General features: G+C 35.9%; 2 protein-coding genes across 6 annotated transcripts in view; one reads left to right on the top strand and one right to left on the bottom strand.

Moving 5' to 3' along the window:
- The window catches only part of LOC148653689 (serine/threonine-protein kinase PAK 3), a 64231-nt gene extending 57564 nt beyond the window's left edge, over positions 1-6667 (top strand). For all 5 annotated transcript variants that reach the window (XM_088648957.1, XM_088648956.1, XM_088648955.1 and 2 more), the window contains 4 exons: positions 398-497; positions 615-811; positions 1389-1526; positions 2269-6667. In XM_088648957.1, the coding sequence (XP_088505083.1) occupies positions 398-497; positions 615-811; positions 1389-1526; positions 2269-2358 (525 nt within the window). In that variant the 3' untranslated portion in view covers positions 2359-6667. The remainder of the gene's footprint in view (positions 1-397; positions 498-614; positions 812-1388; positions 1527-2268) is intronic.
- Positions 6073-21803, bottom strand: part of LOC148653688 (calpain-5-like) — a 42971-nt gene continuing 27240 nt past the window's right edge. Inside the window, exons 4-13 of the mRNA XM_088648954.1 lie at positions 17480-17688; positions 16602-16794; positions 14773-14966; positions 12873-12950; positions 12225-12420; positions 11562-11684; positions 9758-9960; positions 9250-9371; positions 8442-8578; positions 6073-7871 (exon numbers count right to left, since the gene is read on the bottom strand). Of these exons, the coding sequence (XP_088505080.1) occupies positions 7689-7871; positions 8442-8578; positions 9250-9371; positions 9758-9960; positions 11562-11684; positions 12225-12420; positions 12873-12950; positions 14773-14966; positions 16602-16794; positions 17480-17688 (1638 nt within the window). The 3' untranslated portion in view covers positions 6073-7688. The remainder of the gene's footprint in view (positions 7872-8441; positions 8579-9249; positions 9372-9757; positions 9961-11561; positions 11685-12224; positions 12421-12872; positions 12951-14772; positions 14967-16601; positions 16795-17479; positions 17689-21803) is intronic.

The raw sequence follows: 21803 nt of genomic DNA, 5'->3' as shown, positions 1-21803 counted from the left end.
ACACATGGAATTCAGTACAGGTCTACTTAACTTTAAATTCTAAACTACTGGAATTCTCAAATCTTTGTGTCTTACTAGTAATATTTAAATACAGATTTGGACCCAAAGCTAAGCCCCATTTTCAGAAAGTAAGATAGAAAGTAATAGAATATAATGATTAATAATATAATTATTATTATTAATCATTATATATACACTATTTATATACATGTATATACAGTATTACATTTATATAACATTAAGAAATAAGTAGTTGCAGTATTTAAATATGCATTTTATATATATAAAAAATATATTCTTACTATTTCTAAAGAATGTTATTTTGGGCTGCAATGTTATAGTCAATTTGTTTTATTGTTGTTGTTGCTGTTTATACTGCCTGTTTCCTTATTTGTAGTGTCTACAGGCTTTGGACTTCCTCCACTCGAATCAGGTGATCCACAGGGACATTAAAAGCGACAACATTCTCCTTGGAATGGATGGATCTGTGAAATTAAGTAAGCATAATGAAGAACCATGAATCATTCTGTGATGTGTTTTGGTGGGTTAACCAATTAAAACTCTGACTATGTTTGCTATAACTAAAGAGCTTCCTGTGTTGTACTTCCTTGTAGCGGATTTTGGCTTCTGTGCCCAGATCACCCCAGAGCAGAGCAAACGCAGTACCATGGTGGGCACACCCTACTGGATGGCCCCAGAAGTGGTGACTCGGAAAGCCTACGGCCCCAAAGTGGACATCTGGTCTTTGGGGATCATGGCAATAGAGATGGTGGAGGGAGAGCCGCCATATCTTAATGAAAATCCACTCAGGGTAAGAGACTGCCGCTTAGAAATAGGTGATGTCATCACAGCTGGTAATTGATAATGATTTTGTATTTTTTCCACAATGTTACTTTTTTTTCTAGAAACAGCTGTGTTGTATGCTAGAATATACGTGTTTCTTTTTTTTAAAGTCTGAAGTAGCAGTGCATCATAATATGTACTAATATGTACTACACCAACCACAATTAATGAAGAATATATATATGAGAAAAAAAACAGCCAAGACATATTCCTGAGTATTTTAACATTTTTGGTCAAAGTTTGTAAAATAACTCATGTAATGTGTTTTGGCTAGCCTGGAACAGCTACATTTTATGGAGTGTTTAAGTGTAAGTATTTGTTAATCTCATTAACTAGACCTCCTTTCCATATGTCAACATATCAATTTACTAAAACAGTCAAAGTGTGTCGAGGCTAGAAGAAGCGAAGCTTTTAGCTTCATTTGTGTCTTTACATCCATCACTAAGATGTTTTGTTAAAACAGAAAACAAATCAATAAAATTTGAGCAAATAACTTTGTTAAGCCAGTTCTTGTAATTATGTGCAAATAAACACATCTTTTTCAGGCTTTGTATCTTATTGCTACTAATGGAACACCAGAGCTACAGAACCCAGAGAGACTGTCTGCAGTGTTCCGGGACTTTCTGAATCGTTGCCTAGAGATGGATGTAGACAGGAGAGGATCAGCTAAGGAACTGCTACAGGTAACTGTATTCCTTCCTTTGGGATACAGATATTTTTTATTTGCTTTAGAATTTGACTTAGAATATGAATATTGGTGGATGGCATGGTGACACAGTGGTTTCATATTGCTGCCTCGCAGCAGTAAAGCCCTGTGTTCAATTCCAGACCTTGGGTGCTATCTGTGTGGAGTTTGTATGGTCTCCCCGTGATCTCATGGGTTTCCCCTGGGTGGTCCTCCCACAGTCCAAAGACATACTAGTAGGTTAAGTAGTTTATGTAAAATTGGTCCTGGTGTGAGTGTGTACGTGTTTGTGTGTTTTTGCCCCAGTGTCACTGGTGTGTGTTGAAACTCACAAAAGGCCTGCCTTGCGCCTGTTGCTTGCCGGGATAGGCTCTGGCTCTACCCAGACCCTATATTGGATGAAGCAATCAGAAAACAGATTGATGTTTACGAAACTTTATAATTGTAAGATGAAGTAATCCAATCAGCCATTTACCAGTTTTTATCCAATTTGATCTGCTCCATTCCAGACTGTAACTTGCCAAGACTTTTGATTTCATTTTTAAGACCACCATTTCAAGTTTTTTGCTATACATTTGGAAATCAACACCTATTTATTTTCATGAAAATGTTTTATGGGAAATAGATCTGCATCTTGATTGATGCCTAAAACACCATTTTAAATTTATAATGAATAACATAAAACCAACCATGACCAAATTAAACCATAAAGACTGTTTGCCTCTTTTTCTTTTATTTAGCATCCATTCTTAAAATTAGCCAAACCCCTCTCAAGCTTGACGCCACTGATTGTAGCAGCAAAGGAAGCCATAAAGAACAGCAGCCGTTAAGGAAGATCAAAGTCCTTCTGATGGAGACTCACAAAAAACACGCATACTGGACCTCTGTATTTAGGCTATGGGAGTGGACTACAAATGGGACTGCACAATGAAAACAGCAACAACAAAGGAATTCAGCATTTTTTTTGCTACTCCCGAGGCCCAGAAATTTATCTTGACTCCCTTTACTTTCTAAAAACACTATTCATTGTGGAACTGTCATGTCTGTTAGGAGTATTTGTTTTTCAGGGAGTCTGGGCTAGCAGAGATCCATATTTCTTCTTTTTACTCCTGGAATCAGAGAGCAATTCAAGAAGAAACAAAAAAACTGAAGAAATATATTGCCAGTCTTTTCAACTGTTGAAACTCTCAAAAGGCCTCGGTTTATTCCCTGTCCATTGGTTGTCCAACTAAGATCCTTGTTTTCCTGTATTTCCATGAGCTAGACTGGTCCAAATGCTTTTCATTGTACACCTCAATGACTGAAGCAGAGGAACTACCAAATTTGTTCCGGAACCTTGAAATGACTGCATGATCATGTCTCTCATTACATAATATAATGGATTTCCTCATATCTTATATTTTGAGTCTCAAACGTCACTCGTGTGATGCTGGTGTAAATCCATTGGAACAGGATCAATTTTGTTTTAGTCGTTCTTTAAAGTCAGAGTCAGTGAAGTGACATCAGTGTTTTTCAGGCAGGCTTCAACTGTACAGCTAAACTGGTCCATCATTTCTGGATGACATTTAGTGATGCTGAGAACAGAAAGCCGTGATACAAACTGGATAACCAACTGAATAGTTTTTCAGGCTTCAAACGGTTGAGGATTGGATTTTATCCCTTTTAATGGTTTAAAAGTGCAAGAATAAATTAAGCAATGATTTAGGCTCCTCATTTAGATTGCCTCTGAAAGACAAAATTATTATGAAAGTTTGGTTCTTATTTTACTTTCAATTAAGAGACAGCTGGTATTGTAGAGTTCCCCTGTAGCGCAAGCCGTTTGTCCACAGGGGTGGAAACTTGCAAGCATGTCTCAGAAGTTGGACGATAAGATCATCTGTCTGTTAGATCAGGTCAACGTGTATATAATTTTTACAAGGGGTGCTATTTTTTTTAATGCTTTTTTCAACTACAGGTCCCACTTCTGTTACAGGAGCTTATTTTTAGAAATAATATAGAAAAAACAAGAGTCAAAGACAACAGTTATTGTTAGTGTTTTTCAATCATTTACAAGTAAAAATGTTCTAAGAGTGATCAAGTGTACCATTTTGTGAATGTACCCTGTTTTTGGTGCATTGATGCACTGAGAGAGAAACACTACTGTATGTTCTTCAGCCTATAATAATCAACTGCTGCCTATTTTTTAAACATTTTTTTAACAAAACATCAATAAAAGTATTTCTATGAGGTAACATGGGCATTTTCAAAATCCAAGTTCTATTCATACACTGTGCTCTGATACACTGATATTGATGAAGTTAGACTACCATGCAGAAAGTATAATAACACTGGATAGTCCTGGATAGAATGATGATGAGTATTTTATTAATTATTCATGACACCATTGTTACCCTATTTTTATTTTGTTAAGAGAGCTTTAAAATATACCAGTATACATCTATTCAGATAGGCATTTCTGAATATCTTAGTACACTTACAGTACATCTTTTAAATATCAGTTTTTGCCACTTTAAGTTTTATAAAACTGTACCATATTTTATAGCTTTCCAAGAGTCAGACCCATAGTACAATACACATCAAAAAAGTTACTTTCAATTGTCAATAAAAGTGAAATGGGCTGTTAACCCAGGCTCAACACAAGATTTCCTTTAAGAAGAGAAGAACAGGACAGAAGCAGAGTAATACTGTATTATTACACAAACTGAATGTGTAAAGCCAGTATAAGAAGAAAGAGAAAGTTCCACAGTTGAAATGTGTTTTCTCTTTCTTTCTACTTTTCCTAACAGGATTAACCTCTGCTTATTACAAAATAAATTTGTTTTAAACTAGTGTTGAAGTTGATTAATAAAATAAAGAAGAGCTTATATTAACAACGTTGGTTGTAATAACTATTTATATATAGTATATTTTTAACATATACTATAAACAAGCCGCATATATATTCATGTATGCGTGCAGAATCAGTTGCTCCTTATATTGAAAAGATATATATATTTTGTACCTTTAAAACACCGCAGCATCACAATTAGCTTTTGATATGTACAATTGTTTCATATTATTCTCCTAATTCGCCATTAACACTCAACTGGCTCTTAAAGTTTTGAATTCACATTCTTCTAGACTCTGACGTTTTCTTGATATCTGAAATATTAATATTCATTTAGCCTGCCCTATGATGGACTGGTATCCCACAAAGGGTGTACCTGGCCTTGCACCCATTATAACTGAGGTAGACATTGGCTCCCCCACAATCCTGAATTGGAAGCAGCAGTTAGAAAATGGATAGATGGATAATATTCATTTGTCATAATTTGTCATAAACACTTTATATGTGATTAAATATTAAACACCTATAAAGGGGATATGACGTAAAGAAAGCATCTCTCATCCTGCATAAGGTTCTCAAAGTTAGTTGGGCCCATTCATTGAATGCTTTTCATTGAAGACCTAATGAGTAAGTCCACCAGACTGCTAATGTCCTCCTGAAGATGTTTGTATCTGCAAGCATGCGAAGACATATAGTAAGAAAGTGAATGGTACTTTTAGAAGGTTGTCTATGATCATAATTAAATGGCCTAAAGCCTGTGAAAGACTAATGATTTTTAAAACTGAGGACTGAATATTCCAAGCACCCTTTATTTCTTGTGAATTTACTGAAGTATTGAAAGTATTGTATTTATTGGTCACAGACTCTGTTCAAAACTTGTTACCTTAAAAGTCATGTCGTGTCAATACTAAAATTCTCCTCTTTGCCATGGTCTCACCTTTGTGCGATAATTGTGTTGCATACACTGTAATTTGAGAAAACTGACTTACAATAATTCAATACAGTAGTTGGATGTCAATTAAAGGCTCGTCCTAAACCTCTGTCAAAATTTGAGCGCTACCGATGTTCATCACAGTGAAAACTATTTAAGTGGGGATCTGCATCATCATGCAAAATGCAATGGAAAAATCAGAGGTTAATTTCTTGCTGAAAAGTAAAGAAACATAACTATAAAGCGAGTTTAAGAAGAAAAAAAAAGACTCTGCAGTTGAAATTGAGCCTTTCGTTCTACTTTTCTTTCTACTTTTCCTAGTGGGATTAACCTCTGCTTGTTACTGGGAAAAATAGGTACAGTATATTTTAGGTACAGTACTTCACCAGAACAGAAGCTTAGCTACAGGCACTTCATGTTCTTTAACACTTTCATCCAGCCACGTTATACAGGATGGGGTGATTTTTGAAGTCTGGAAAATAAAAAATGGTATTCATTAAATGTATGTATGCAACATAAAGTTTTATAGATTGCCCCAGATTATTTAAATTACAGCACTGTTTTGGTGAAGAGCATATAGGTGGAAAGTTCCCATTTTTTGGATTTATGTTGAAAAAGGTAAACACAAAATGTGTGTGAAATGTATTATTATTATTAGTGCTATTAATAATAATGTTAATAATAATAATAATAATAATAATAATAATAATAATAATAATAATAATAATAATAATAATAATAGAATGTTCTGTGGTGTGTATGTTTCAAATCAATCCATAGATAAACTTTGACAGCTTAAAAACTTTTAATTGAGACATTTTCATTTGTACAAGACAAAAGGGATATGTTCATGTAGAAACATGTGGATATATAGTCTTGTGAAAGATTTTAATTTTTGGCTGACAGGACAAGGTTTGGCTCCAGCCTGTTTTTGGGTGTAATCAATTCTCTGAAAAGAAAAAGAGCACAAAACTCTCTGACTGAAAATTTGGGCCCCAACAACACAAGACATTTTGCTCAGCATCATCATACATGGTATAAGTTCCTGTACATTCCCCATTTTTGGATGATATGTAAACCTGTAAATGTGATGTGAGATTCCTCTATAAATGTGTATTAAGAGTTTTTTTTTAATTATTTAAAAATTGTAAAGTGCTGATCCATCCCTTGTACCTCAGCAGATTTTTTTCATTCTTTTTTTTTAAAAAATGAAAAAACAATTGTTTTCAATAAGCTATTTTTAATTGTGGTTGAAGCAATAGAATTTTTGAATTATGGATTGTGCATGGCTGTGTCTTGAGTGTAAAAAACAACAAAAATTGCAGTTTGGAAATTGGACCGAAATAAAAATAAGAAAAATAAAAACATTCTGACCAAAAAAGGTTCTATTTTTTTCACTCAGTTAACCTGACGAGTTTTTCATTTTCATACACATTAAGTTGACATCTATGTTTATTCCTATGAATGAAACTTTGGAGTGATAGCTTTCAAATTAATTTAAGAGATTACAGACTCCTAACTTAATTTTTTTTCTCTCCTTCAAAACAAGTCCTGTAAACCTTTCAGGATTAATTTACTTTATGAATATGATTGTTTTTTGCATTTGATATAAACTTTGGAATTTTTGAGGGGTTAGAAACATGCTGTGTAGTAACAAATTGTCTCTTTGAAACACAGCTGAAGGTAAAGATCAGAAAAATGCCAAGGCTGAAAACAGATTCTGTCATAATAATTGTTGGATATGTTGCTCCAACTGCTATATCTTAGAATGAACAAGAATAGAAATGAGGGATATACAATTGCCAAATCTGGTGTAATAGTAATGGTTCTGATTGTACACCCATATTGTAGGATTTCAGCACAAATAGGAATCTCTCATTTGAATGAAAATGGAAAGAAAACAGAATGAACAGATAAGGTTGATGACTAGTTTAATGAGATATTTCCGAGTCCTAACAGTTCTACCCACATATTTCATGTATGATTAACCTTGCTGAATGTTAATGGACTGAACATGGAAGTAGAATTTGAAATCAGGTAAAATTCTGTAAATCTGTAAATGATGGATATGAGTGGGACTGCTTCAGTGACACATAAAAAGGTAGGTAGAGGAACCCACAGACAAGAGTTGAATATAGATCAATAAGTAGCTCAAATATCAAATCTTTTTATAAAGTATGGATAAAAACCTTGCAAAATGTGCAAACAAACTCTTCAAAATACTATAAACTCCTCAAGTACTTCATTGTGCTGTCCAATGTATTTCTTGGTCTTTAGTTTCATTTGTAATGAACTGCGTCTGGTTTTCAGTCAGTTGATATCAAAAATTGATTAACATATTCATGTGTTTCCCTGGATTCAGGAGGAAGTGATAAGATGGTGTTGGAGTTGCGTTGTTTCTCTCACACATCTGTCAGCTCTTTAGTGGTGATTACTCTTAGATTTATTTTCCCAGGCATCTCTTCGGCCATCTGACGTCCTGCTTTGCATAGTTGGAGCTTCTGAGGTTGGCTGGGGTCCTTCAGAGAGGCTGTTAAGACAACCTGTCCGAGGAATTGGTCTTGAATTGCATTGCTGTTCCAAATCTTTAGGGGGGGAAGTGGGAAAGTTCAGCAGTCAGTGACTCCTCAAGGAAATGTGCAACCCCCACAAATCTATTCTGGTAAGCTAGAATTATGTATTGTCAAATCTCCCAGTTCTTGTGTACTTGTTAGAAAAAGTACACTTTTTCCAAAGTAAAAATGCAATCAAAAATATTTAACATATTGTTATACACAGTGATGATATGATAATGTTAGGACGTCTGGATTTACCATCAACAGGAGTAGAATTGGTTTTATTAACACATTAGAAAGCCATCTTTCTGTCACATCCTTAATGTTTCTCACAACTATCTGAAGCTTGGAGGCCACATTGCTGATAACTGCCAAATTTTGTTCAAGGGATAAAGGATAAATAGGATTATTGATGCTGATAACACTGTCAATAAGCAACCCAATTTCATTCTGTCGCTGCTTTTCTTCTTCATGCTTAGCAATCTTATTTCAGCATCTTAAACACAGATAAGGTTAACAATCAAACAACAGGATGAACTAGAAGTTCTGGTAAGGGATCGGGATTAAGAAAGTATTGATGCCTTGTGTGATTTCTCTCACCTGAACAGTGATAGGCTTTCTAGGATTCTTTCTGTAAAAGATAGCTTGAGTTTCAAACACAGGTTCCCGGGTGTTATTCTGGATAGTAGACTGAATCTTCTTTCTCTCACAGTAGATGATTAAATATGGGTCAGCTCCTGTATAAAAAGAAACAGTTTAATACAAATACAAATATTACTGTTTAAAACAGTCAATCATGAAAAAAACCTTATGTACAAAAGTAATAATTACTGTATATGTAGTTAACCAGATGAAAATAAACAGCATTTTGGCTGAAGTGAGTTAAGTAACCTTTTTAAAAAAGTATTTTAAAACATCAAGGAGTTGTTTTACAGATTTTTATAACTAGCAGAAGACGAGGAGCCACTGAGTATCATCAAGAATTTTCAGCATATTTAATTTTCATTTATAAACCATTTTGACAGCAGCTTTTATAAAGCTTCTTGCACTTTATAAAGAATAAATTTCCCTAGACAATCTTTTCTATCCATTCCTAATGATAAGTGAATATGGAAATTTATTTTTAGGACAAACGTGAAGATGGGTATAAATAAATAAGTCGTATTTATGGATCATACTGTAAATTCAAAAGAACAATCTAATCCAGTCAGAGTTTCTACAAGGTATTCTGTCCTATGTCTTGTTACTGGCAAGCCCCCTGGTGCTAAAACAGCTTTCTATGGAATTGCTACTGTATGTAACATCAGCTTTTGATTAACAACGTACAGCTGGTATTGACAGGACCCCTCTTGTTAACTTGTCACAGACCAGTTTACAGTATGCATTTGTCAGCAAAAGAAAGACTCACCCCCCGAGCTGTCTTGGTTCTGCAGTCCTTCTGCATTATGGATGTGTATCTGAGTGACTAGCTGTGGATAGCCTAAGAATGAACTCCAGCACTTCACATTTGGCTTATCCAGCACCAGCTCGCTGAAGAGACCGAAAGACCAGCAGAGCACAACTTAAAACTCTCTATTTAGCTCTGTCATGAACATAAAGTATCCGATTGGGTTTGTTTAAGTTCAAACAGGTCTAGAGAAAAGACTTATAGAATGCAACTAAGCTGAAATTGTTTGTGATGAATCATTGATTTGTAAACTATAATAAATCTAAATCGTTTTAAGAATAGTTTTTACTAAACAGTAAGCTTCACTGTACTATTTTAATGTAAAGAGAAGATTATTATTATTAGTCAAAGTTTTTATTAGTAATGACAATATGTAAGATTTACATAATTCTCTTTGAAATATAGACATGCACACAGAACAAATTGGAATGAAGTAAAGATGAGACTGAAAAGTAGGCATAAAGGTTACCTGCATCCGGAATCTACATCTGTGTAGATTCTTAGCATGAAGTCTCCCAGAATTCCTGATGTAAATGTTGTTGGTATAATGATATAACGGCCTTGAGGAAGATTTTTCCTCATAAAAACGGTCCGGGCGTTGATGTAAGTTGAAGTAGCAACGACCTGCTGTGTGATGATTTTATGCATGCGATACTTCCTATTCAGTTCCACCTTTTAAAAAAGCGAGGGAAAAATACAATGACTTCTTAAGGGAAATTCTCAACAAAAAATCCACTTCAATTTCAGACTGGAATTCAGTCAGTAGATCTCAAAGTTTGATTTAGATCTGAGGATGAGGTGGCATTGTGGATGATATTTATTATATCAAGAAATTAAAAATTAAAAACTTCTATCAGTTTTCCATAATACTGCAACACTATGCTGGCACTGTGCTGTCATGCTACTATCCATGAGGCCATCAGTATTCATTTGAAAATGAAGAAGACAGGTACATGGGATTATTATATTAAGAACATTAGACATTAGACATGTTGTAAAGGTGAGGAAAGCATCCTTACTCTGAATTACTAATTGATCCAAGGATCTCATCCAGCTGTTTTTTGATACAAGTCAGGGTATTGGTTATTGGGTAACTTGTTCTGAACTTCAATAACCCTTTGTAAGAAACGCCTCAGTTTATGTCCTATGGTTTGTTTCCCTGTCAATTCTGAAGAAGTCCATTGGTGTTACTATGGGGATTTTTAATATTTGGATCAGGTCACCCCATAGTTTTCTATGTTCAAGGCTTGAAAGATTCAATTCTTTTAGCCTGTTAATATAGCATATTACATCAAGACTGGGAATGTCTTAATCATCTTGAAAATCATTTCGCAATAATGTATTGCATAATTTAAAATAACAATAACATCCCTCATTTAAATTATACTTTTAACAATCTTATCTTTGTTTGCCCCTTTATTGTGTTCTCAAATTTAGAAAATGTTCAATATGTGACGTCTTTTGTATGTGTTTATATTAAAAAGCCAGTAAAAACACCCAATATACTGCCAAATAGAAAACAGATACACATTTTCTTAAGGAGACTTTTCCTTGTCTGATTTTTTTCCAGTACGTTTCATATATTAAATAAATGGAAAAGCACCACTAGAGCTGTCTTGAGTTTTCTGAGTTGATACTTGTTACCATGGCTACAGTTAAATGTATTGGGTCCTTTCTCTTTTCCACATGGTTATAACTCTGTCAATTAATAGCCGCCAACCAATTGAACATGCTGTCCCCAAGGCTTGTCACTAGTCTTTGTTGGTTTGATCCAGAGTGCAGGAGTTCTATGTGTCAACTCTACTCATATTAATGGAAATTGTTCCATCAATGATTTCAGGAAATGGTCAGGATTCAGTCCATTGCCGGATTGCAGGGTATATTTTCATTTTACTTCTCACTAAACAAATTAAGCCACAATTGTCCATTTTTTTAAATGGAACTTTTATCTCAATCATAACCTAGTCTCAAAAAGGTCTCTGCTTTATTTTAAAATAAATTAAATTGGACTGAATGACCCTGTCAGCTCCATTACTGCTTTGTTTGACTGGTCAGTGAAAAAATAGGATGGAAAACACATTAAAACAACACTATCTTTGCCAGATTATTTTGCAGTGATTAATGCCAAATCACTTTCTGTCTGACATTACAAGGATCCAAAGTCAGCCTCACCCATTCTGCAAATAACTTACGACCTGACATACAGTAGGTTACTGCTCAGATGAGGACTTCGAGGAGGTACCCCTTGATTTCTGAATATATTAGCCTTGTACCTTGAAAATGACAAAGCCAATAGTAACGTTCTCCCCTTGACCAATTCTTCTGTGCATTTTCATGTCCCGCTGCTGAAGGGAAATCAAAACTTCATCCTCTGACTTTGAAATGTCGAACACATACTGTGGAGAACAGATAATAGAAATAGCAACAAGGCAGATTTGACCAGTTACAGTAGCTCATTTATTTAATTAGCTTAGCTGATCATTATAGATAAATACTGTGTACTTTATCACATGATACACACAATATGATATGTAAGCATCCAATATACCAGTAACCAAATTAGTACAGCATGCTCTTCTTTGTATGATAGCCCACTCTTGCTAGTAACCCTCTTAGTAGTCTTATTTTTTTAGATTTAAAAAAATATAAAAATTATATTATAAATATTTAGATTTTTTGGAACTTCCTCCACTTCCATAAGTTATATTAGAACTGTCAAACTTCCTACCAGTTCTACATTTTTATTCTTTGTACTGAACCTTCAACAGTATATTAGTGCATGAAGTATTTGGCCCTTGCCTATAAGCACTTGTCTGGTGTCTGAGGGGCAACTTCTTCAGGGCCTTTAGGGTGAAATAAGACTTCCATAATATTTTATTTAAAGTGAACGGTAACTTCACATGGTGATAAATGTACAAACTCCTGCAATGGGTTACCTGTGGGTTTTGCAGGAACGATTCCCTGTGGTTCATGCATCCTCCACTGCGGTTGAGGAGGGGATCAGCATTTTTGGCCCAGCTCCCTTTAAATATTGCTTCATGCCAAGTTTTATGAATGCTCAGAAGGGAGGTGTTTATAATGCGACACACATCCACGTCAGTGAAATACTTACACCAGTCATCAAATGACATCCTGTGGGAAAGTTGAAACCATCAATTGTCATTGAAGCCATTAAACTACGTCTTTTACACAAACTGCTAAATATGGTGTAGCAGGAAGGGCAAAACTTGACGTGCTCAATCCAAAACATTGACATTTACAAGTAAAGACATTTACAGACCTATTTCTAAATACATTCCCCGAAGACACTCAGTTTTTCCATTCAGCCTGAGAAATTAAATTACCATGACTGCTTTTAACGAGAAATCAAGCTGTGAAAAATAGCCGGAAACACATCACAGACCATTAGACGAAACTAGTGCTGAAGAGCTAGTACAAGAATTCAGACTACCTTCAGCCAGTATCTCATCAGCCACTCCTTCTTATTAATGATTAATAATTTCAATGTAATTGTTGCTGGACTTTTAAGGCTTTGTTTCCAGTTAAACTAATATAGATACTGTATATTGTATGATAATGCTTACCAAAATTCCCCATCATCCTCAACTGTTATTCCCATTGCTTCCCTTTCACTGCTGCCTACTTTCTCCCACTCTTTAGAGCTGGAAAGGGACAGATGAAAATCAACCTCTGGAACAGGGGTTTAGATATATGTACACATTCTTAAGAATGACTTAATGTGAAGGAGGACTGTAACATGTATTCCTTTCAGATTCACTGTTCAACTGTCTAAAGCAATAAAATAATGCAAATGGCATTAGTTGAAAGAAAAGTTGGCCACTTTTACTTTAAGTACAGTACTTCATACATATGACAGTAAATATGTAGGATTTGCAAAATATTGCAGCCAAATTAAGTTTGTTTATATATAGGTATAAATTACATGTTATTTATGTTATGTTATTACATGTTACTGTTATTGCTATTGTGTTACTGTCTATTGTCTTATCTTCTGTCCTATTTATATACTGCACCTGAGTGACTAATGAGAAACACTTTTCAATATACTATGCATCTGTGTAAGTTTAATGACAATAAAGTTGAATTGAATTGAAAAAAATATATACACATTATGTGTGTGTCTGTATAGAGTGTGTATTAGTTATATAAATACTGCTACATTCAGGAACCTAGTTCACGATAAGTTTAGAAATACCAAAGGAAATACAAGAGTGACAAAATTCAAGAACCAAAAACTCTGCAAACACCTGGAAACACTTTCTTTGTAGGTATTATTTTTATTTTATGCAACATCTACGTAATTAATAGGAGCAGGTCAATTAGCCCTTTTTATTATCCTTCCAAATGAAGCTCCCATTTTGGGACCTGATTCACATATTGAAAATTCTCAAAAGCATTTACAAATTATCCCAATGGACTTCCTCACATGTAAAACACAGATCAGAGGATATTAAGCTGATAACTGGTGGAGCTTCTTTACACAAAGGGCTGTTCTAGTCTTACACAAAGGGCAGACTGGAACGTGCTACATACAGTAGATATTCTGTCAAAGCAACATGTCAGGAAATCGCTGGATGAGAACCTCAGATAACTCAGGCACTAGTAATCTACTGTGAGATATATGAGCCTCCTGTTATTTATAATATTTCTATGTATCTCACAAAACGACTATAAAACAGTACTGTAAGTCTTTAAACAACATTGTAGAATGGTTTTCTAACATTGAAACTATGCTTTACAATAACTTTTACAAAAACCACCACAAATAATTACATTGCAGGTACTGCAACATGATTGCCAATCTTATCATTAATTCAATGTTTCCTTCTACACAGTTTATAAGGGTGAGCTTCGTATGCTTATATTAGTGAGAACAGGTGTTTGTTCTCTTCATAAATTCCTGCTTCGTCACATTTTTTGCATGTTATGATTGTGTTTCATAGTATTTGCAGATCATAAACAAACTTTGAAATTGTGCAAGACTATTCCAATTATAACGAGTCTTTCCCACATTGTCTACATGCCTTTGTGTTTTATTTGGGTATAAAAATGTCAGCAGTAAAACACAAGACCTTGTTTGGCATATTACTCATTTTTATGTAATATCAAGAGCACCCCTTTTGAATGTTTTCCATAGTAATGTTGTTTTAATATGTTTTTAATACACTAAACTTGGTTTCTCAGAACATTGGTTCTTTGTTGTACCATCTTTTCACTAATATTCTTACAAATGTAAGATTACAGTTCCTTCCTGAACTATGCTATAATAAAACAGTTTTATTATACAAACTCTACTGTATATTGTAAACATTATGTTCCTCATTAAAGCTCTTTCAACACACACATGCACAGACTCATACAATATTTACCTGTATGAGTATCTACAGCAACTCACTGTAGCTTACGCTAGCAAAAATGGGACACGCTTAAAAATAAAATGAAACTGGTATGTTTTTTACACACCTGTCACTCCAAGTGCCATTCCATTCTGTCTTACCCCATGGGTTCCTCATTCGAATCATGAAGATCTTTTCAGCTCTGAAGAAGGTCATCAACCCATGACCAAGCCGAACTTTCCTCACCCCTGTCACTGAGTAGGCGTGGCCCTTCACTAATCCACAGCTCATCCGGGCCTCCAGCTCCAAAGATGAAGTGGCCTGTGAGCAATATACAGTATAGACATCACAAGAGGTTGACTGGGCAGACATACAGCATTTTTTCCAGTTTGACCAGACTGGTACTGTAGATAACCCCACATGAACCCAACCAGTAAGTAATGTCAGTTTGAGTTAAGGATACGCAAATTGGTGCCTTGTTAAATTCCGTTCATGCTTACTCATGGTTTTTAAGCTTAAATATATTTACTCTAATCTTTTATGATGTCATGCTGATAATGGGCCCAAAACCAAGCTAACACAATTTACTGTAGCATTATGATTTAGGAGTATCTACTTAACATAAGCTATGACTGCATAACTTCTTGAATTCTTCAAGCTTTGGTGCTTTTAAGCCCCGCAATTTATGTAAATAACATTATTAGATGAAATTGCCTTTTTTTTCTTATTTTTGTCTTTCCACAGTTGGCAACAGTTACTTGCAATGAAAACTGATATGACACTATGTTAACGTGGCTGGTGCCTTTCAATTCCTTTTATTGCTGATTCCAAGACAAACATCTGCTTTCTATTAAACTGATGTGGTGTTGCTTACAACATATCACACTAATTATTACTAAGTCTCACAACATCAAAAAAGTTAAATGAAAAGAAGCAATTTACTGATTACTCAGGGAACTCTAAAGCAAGAGCATTTGATCATTATAAATGTTAATGAAAATATTGCAGCATTTTGTAATATTTCCTACATAAAGTAAGCATTCCTCTTTCAATACTCAATAAAAAATGTGCTTGAAGCTAATGTGTGAATGAGGAGCTGGAGTGTCCAGAGAGTGAGAAAGCATAGGCAGGAGAACAGCTGGGGTCATGTGCAATCCACACATTTCTCAGCACAAGCTCCACGTAGGATGCTAGATGCTGTGGACAAATAAGATTCCTGATAGGGCTGAGGTAGGACTGTCAGGAAAGCAGGGGTCAGGAGAGACATGACTTCAGAAGCCAGAATGGCTCAGCAAGATTCTGTGACACTGAAAGCAAGACTGAAATAAAGTGAGATGCAATTACAGCTTGAATATCAGCAAGACAGAACGAGACTCAGTGAGGGCAAGAATGGGACAGATTATGGCACAGAGACAAGAATAAGACAGTGACAGCGAGAACAACAGTGAAACACAGCCAGGCAGAACAAGACTCAGCAACATTGAGATCTGTGTGACTAGTCAAGACCCTGCTAGAGTGCGACACTGAGACACAAGGAAGGGAGGAGAGAAGGGGACTGATGCCAAGCCAAGGGATGCCAACAAGAGAGAGCTGGCTCTGGTAGTGAATATTCTAGATATGTCTTCCCATCCTTTTAACGTTGGTATGGTACTTAGTTAGGTTGGCTGATAATTGCTGATAGCAAACTTGAGGATGGTTGCAAAAGAAAGTAAATATGTAAGTACATTGTTGTTTCTGTTTCCTTGAGGGATTTAATTTCAAGTAATATCTGTTTCTTATAATGAACATCTCTTTTCTTAAGTGCTGAAAATTAAACGTCTGCACACTTACATAATGTATTGTGATAGCAAAATGCAAATTGGTTGGCATTAATAGTAATCACTGGATTACAGTAGTCTACCAAATTGTGATGTAATGAGGCTGAAGGCAATGTTGTCTAAAGAAAAACAGATTTACCTTAATGGAACAACTAATGAGGCCTTCCCTCTCGTGAACTTTCAGCAAATCTTCGAAGAGCTTCAGTTGTTCTGAGATTTCAGAGGCATATTTCCCAGCTACCAGGTCAATGGACTCTGTGACTGCACCTGTGAAATCCACCACTGCATCTGCAGTATTCCCTCCATCCAGAGACTCGTAACAACCAGACAGCCTAAAGATACAAACAAAATTTTGACAGCTAAGGGAATGCAATTTCAATATGGGGTCACAGGGGAGCTGAAGCTTATCCTGGCAAGTAATGGGCACAAGGCAGAGTACACCCCGGACAGAATGCCAGTCCATCTCAGGGCAGACAGACCAGACACGCACATACTCACACCAGTTTTCCCAGAAACCAATCAACCTACCAGTAGGTCTTTCAAATGCGGGAGCAAACTTGAGGTCCTGGAAGAAACCCACCTGAATGTGGGGAGAACATACAACTCCATGCAGATAGCACCCCAGCTCTGGAATTGAACCCAGAGCCCCAGCACTGCAAGGCAGCAAAACCAACCACTGCGCCACTGTGCTCTTCTGAATAAAGCTTGTCATTTTCAAATCTGGGACCATCAGTAAGTGTTATTTTTTTATTAAATGTAAAATTAATTTGAAATCACAAATTATTTTAAGACTCTGCTTATAGCAGTAACTCCTTTCAACATTCAAACAAGCTTCTTATATAAACACACCCACCTGTCTGATCCATTCATTACTGAACATTTTTCAAACTTGTGTGCACCCAATGGCTTACTGTCATCGACATTCCTTCGAAAAACCTCCTGACTAATACCTCCCACCATATTGAAACACTACAATGTCATACAAAGTTTCTGTAAACATGGGGAAGAACTTCTCACTTTGCATAGGCTTTCTCAAGCAGGGCGCTCCAGAACTCATTGCGTGCTTTGGAGTGGCAGTAAATGAGTTGGCCATTTATGGTTGGCAGACGGTCATCGATAACGACATCAATCCACTCGCCAAAGATCCAGAACTGGAAGTGAAAGATCCCGGCATAATTCTCAGGATGCTTCGGGTCCCATTCCTGTTCCTTCCAGTCTGGAATTACCTTAGAATATTGAAGAAAGATGTAAGAGGTTACCTCATGGTTTCTTATGAGAGTGAAGAAATGTGAAGGTATGAACATACAGTCCTAATAAAAGCATTTCAGTTAAGACAATTATAAAGCTTGCTTCATATTCCACAAAAACTCTGAACAGTCATAGAGCATGAGGAGAAAAATAAAAAAAGAGATAGTTGTTAAGAGTTTCTTGTTGCCTATTATTCTGAATATGTTATCATGATTGGACCCTTGTATCCGATATCATTCCCATCTATTGTAAGAACACAAAACAGATGCAAGTTAAAGATTGCTGATTTTTTTCTGGAAGCAGACAGTCATGGCAGAGTGCAGGGTGTTTTCTTTCAAGACAAGAGCTGACACTTGAGTGACAAGCAGCGATGTAACCTGACCACTTGTCTTCTGCATGACTTCATGTTTTATTTGTGTAGTAAAATTAGACATACTATACAGTCTATGTGCAAAGACAAAGCCAGAAATGTACAGTATGGCCTCCTAGACAAAGTTTGCACAATGAAGGACATGTACAGTAGTGCAGTGAAGGTTAATGCCACATTCTTATATTACAGAATAATACAGCACTGTACTTTGCCATAAAAAGTATTCACCCCCTGCTTATAATATTATATTTTGATGAAAAACAATTAATATTAATGCATTTTTTTGCAGATTCATTATGGTAATAATCAAGCTGAAAACTGTCATATCAGGTATGTGAACAATATTGAAAGTAATATACAAAGTGAAATCTATTAACTACATAACCTATTCGGTCAGCACTTGGTGGAAAACCCATTAGCAGTATTATTGCTGTTAAAACGTTTGGGTAGATTTTTACCAGCCTTGTACAGTAGGATGGTTTAATTTGTCCATTTTCTTAGCAAATGTTCTCCAGTTCTGATGAGTTTATTGTGGTTAGGTTTTTCTTTTGAGTTCAGCATATCTCAGACCATTGATTTTTCCTTCAGCCCTGACAAGCTTGCCCTTGTTTGCTGATGAGAAGCATGTCTTTTACATAATGTTGCCACTACTAATCTGACTTGGTGATGCACTGTGTTGGGCTTGTTGTAACACTCTGCATTTAAATCAAAAAGTTCAATTTTTATCTAATTTGACTATAAATCCAGACACTTACCTGTATCTTCAGTATATCTCTTGGTTTTGAATACTGTATATCTATAGATATTAGTTTTAAAATGAGTCTTTTTTAGTGAAGACTTTTTCCTTGCCACTCACAGACCAATTTTGTTTAGGGACTAGGATATTCTTAGTACATGAAAAATGTCAGACATAGAACTTTGCAGTTTTTTCTAAGTCACTTTTGGCATCATCGGGTAGTCCAAACCCATTCCTGCTTGCACAGCTGCTAAAGTTGAAGGGTAGTGTTGGAGTGTAGGTCTGATCTATGTAATGTCAAGGTAGTATGTTGCATATTCTACTTCTTAGTGATGGACTTCGCTCTACTCAAAGGGATAAGTAAACTTTTTATAATTTATGCCTCTCCCTAATTTTATCCCTCTTTTGATTTGAAAGCTCAAAGCTCCTTGGCTTTCATGGTCAATTTGTTTTAGCACTCTTGTGTATGAGTTGTGAATGGAAAAATTAACCCTTTGAAATTGTGATTTTAAAAATAAAGTCCTTTTTGCAAGTTTGATGATTATATGCTCAGACAAAAAAAAAACTTTGCAAGGGGATGTATACTTTTGAAAGGCACTTTGACAATTTTATACATTGTATTAGACATAAATTCAGAGCATTTGTAGCATAAGCCAAGTATACAGAAGATACAGAGGACTACAAAAGCATTGGAATCACAGCTCAAGTTCTCTCCCATCTGATGGAAGGATTACTTTACTAATTCTGGTTTGGGATTGGTTCTAAAAGGAGGAATGCTTTGTTGATTATAGACATGTGATAAAGTGTCTGTCTATTTAAGAAACATTTTAGAAATAATTATCCAAAAATATTTCTTTCTGGGAGTGGTCTTACAGTACATCTTAACAAGAAGTAATCTTGAAAACTCTAGATCAATGACACAGTGACTATATACAGTATTCATATAGTGCATCTGTGAAATTGTACAGCATCTGTTTCTGCCCCTTTTCCAGGCAGTAAGGTAGCAAGAATATTTGTAGGTACTTTATGCTACACAAGAACACAACTACTGTATATTATCTGTGTGCATTGAATTTGTTTTTAACTAATCGTAAATGAGGTCAATCTTGGAAATCCAGTTCTAGAGTACTATAGAATAACCTATTTTATTAATAATAGGATGCCTTTCAAAGCTTTTTGCTTGCATTAATCATAGTTTCAAGTTTATTGCAGCTAATTTTCAAAAAAGTATGGTGGAAAACTGAACCTTCAAGCCTTCAAAATTGAACTTCAAAATTGTTTGTTTTCCCACTGACCTATAAAGTATTCTATTTTAATTTAGGTTCAAACTTTAAACATTTGGAAAATCAGAAGCAAATTTTGTACTAGAGCAAAATCCACTTGCCTTCTTTGGGCAAACATGTTTTGCACATTTCTAGTTCTTATGGGAAAATGTTGAACTTTACAATTTACAATTTACAATCATTAATCATTATATACAGTGCCTTGCGAAAGTATTCGGCCCCCTTGAACTTTTCAACCTTTTGCCACATTTCAGGCTTCAAACATAAAGATATAAATTTTTTATTTTATGTGAAGAATCACCAACAAGTGGGACACAATTGTGAAGTGGAACGAAATCTATTGGATTTTTGAAACTTTTTTAACTAATAAAAAAATGAAAAGTGGGGCGTGCAAAATTATTCGGCCCCTTTACTTTCAGTGCAGCAAACTCACTCCAGAAGTTCAGCGAGGATCTCTGAATGATCCAATGTTGTCCTAAATGACTGATGGTGATAAATAGAATCCACCTGTGTGTAATCAAGTCTCTGTATAAATGCACCTGCTCTGTGATAGTCTCAAGGTTCTGTTGAAAGCGCAGAGAGCATCATGAAGACCAAGGAACACACCAGGCAGGTCCGTAATACTGTTGTGGAGAAGTTTAAAGCCGGATTTGGATACAAAAAGATTTCCCAAGCTTCAAACATCCCAAGGAGCACTGTGCAAGCGATCATCTTGAAATGGAAGGAGTATCAGACCACTGCAAATCTACCAAGACCTGGCCGTCCCTCTAAACTTTCAGCTCAGACAAGGAGAAGACTGATCAGAGATGCAGCCAAGAGGCCCATGATCACTCTGGATGAACTGCAGAGAACTACAGCTGAGGTGGGAGAGTCTGTCCATAGGACAACAATCAGTCTTACACTGCACAAATCTGGCCTTTATGGAAGAGTGGCAAGAAGAAAGCCATTTCTCAAAGATATCCATAAAAAGTCTCGTCTAAAGTTTGCCACAAGCCACCTGGGAGACACCCCAAACATGTGGAAGAAGGTGCTCTGGTCAGATGAAACCAAAATCGAACTTTTTGGCCACAATGCAAAACGATATGTTTGGCGTAAAAGCAACACAGCTCATCACCCTCAACACACCATCCCCACTGTCAAACATGGTGGTGGCAGCATCATGGTTTGGGCCTGCTTTTCTTCAGCAGGGACAGGGAAGATGGTTAAAATTGAGGGGAAGATGGATGCAGCCAAATACAGGACCATTCTGGATGAAAACCTGTTGGAGTCTGCAAAAGACCTGAAACTGGGACAGAGATTTATCTTCCAACAAGACAATGATCCCAAACATACAGCAAAATCTACAAAGGAATGGTTCACAAATAAACGTATCCAGGTGTTTGAATGGCCAAGTCAAAGTCCAGACCTGAATCCAATCGAGAATCTGTGGAAAGAGCTGAAAACTGCTGTTCACAAACGCTCTCCATCCAACCTCACTGAGCTCGAGCTGTTTTGCAAGGAAGAATGGGCAAGAATTTCAGTCTCTCGATGTGCAAAACTGATAGAGACATACCCCAAGCGACTTGCAGCTGTAATCGCAGCAAAAGGTGGCTCTACAAAGTATTAACGCAAGGGGGCCGAATAATTTTGCACGCCCCACTTTTCATTTTTTTATTAGTTAAAAAAGTTTCAAAAATCCAATAGATTTCGTTCCACTTCACAATT

This window comes from Lepisosteus platostomus, chromosome 10 (assembly GCF_059453375.1).
Source record: "Lepisosteus platostomus isolate fLepPlt1 chromosome 10, fLepPlt1.hap1, whole genome shotgun sequence".
Classification (NCBI taxonomy): domain Eukaryota; kingdom Metazoa; phylum Chordata; class Actinopteri; order Semionotiformes; family Lepisosteidae; genus Lepisosteus; species Lepisosteus platostomus.
This window is presented reverse-complemented; position numbering and strand designations above follow the sequence as displayed.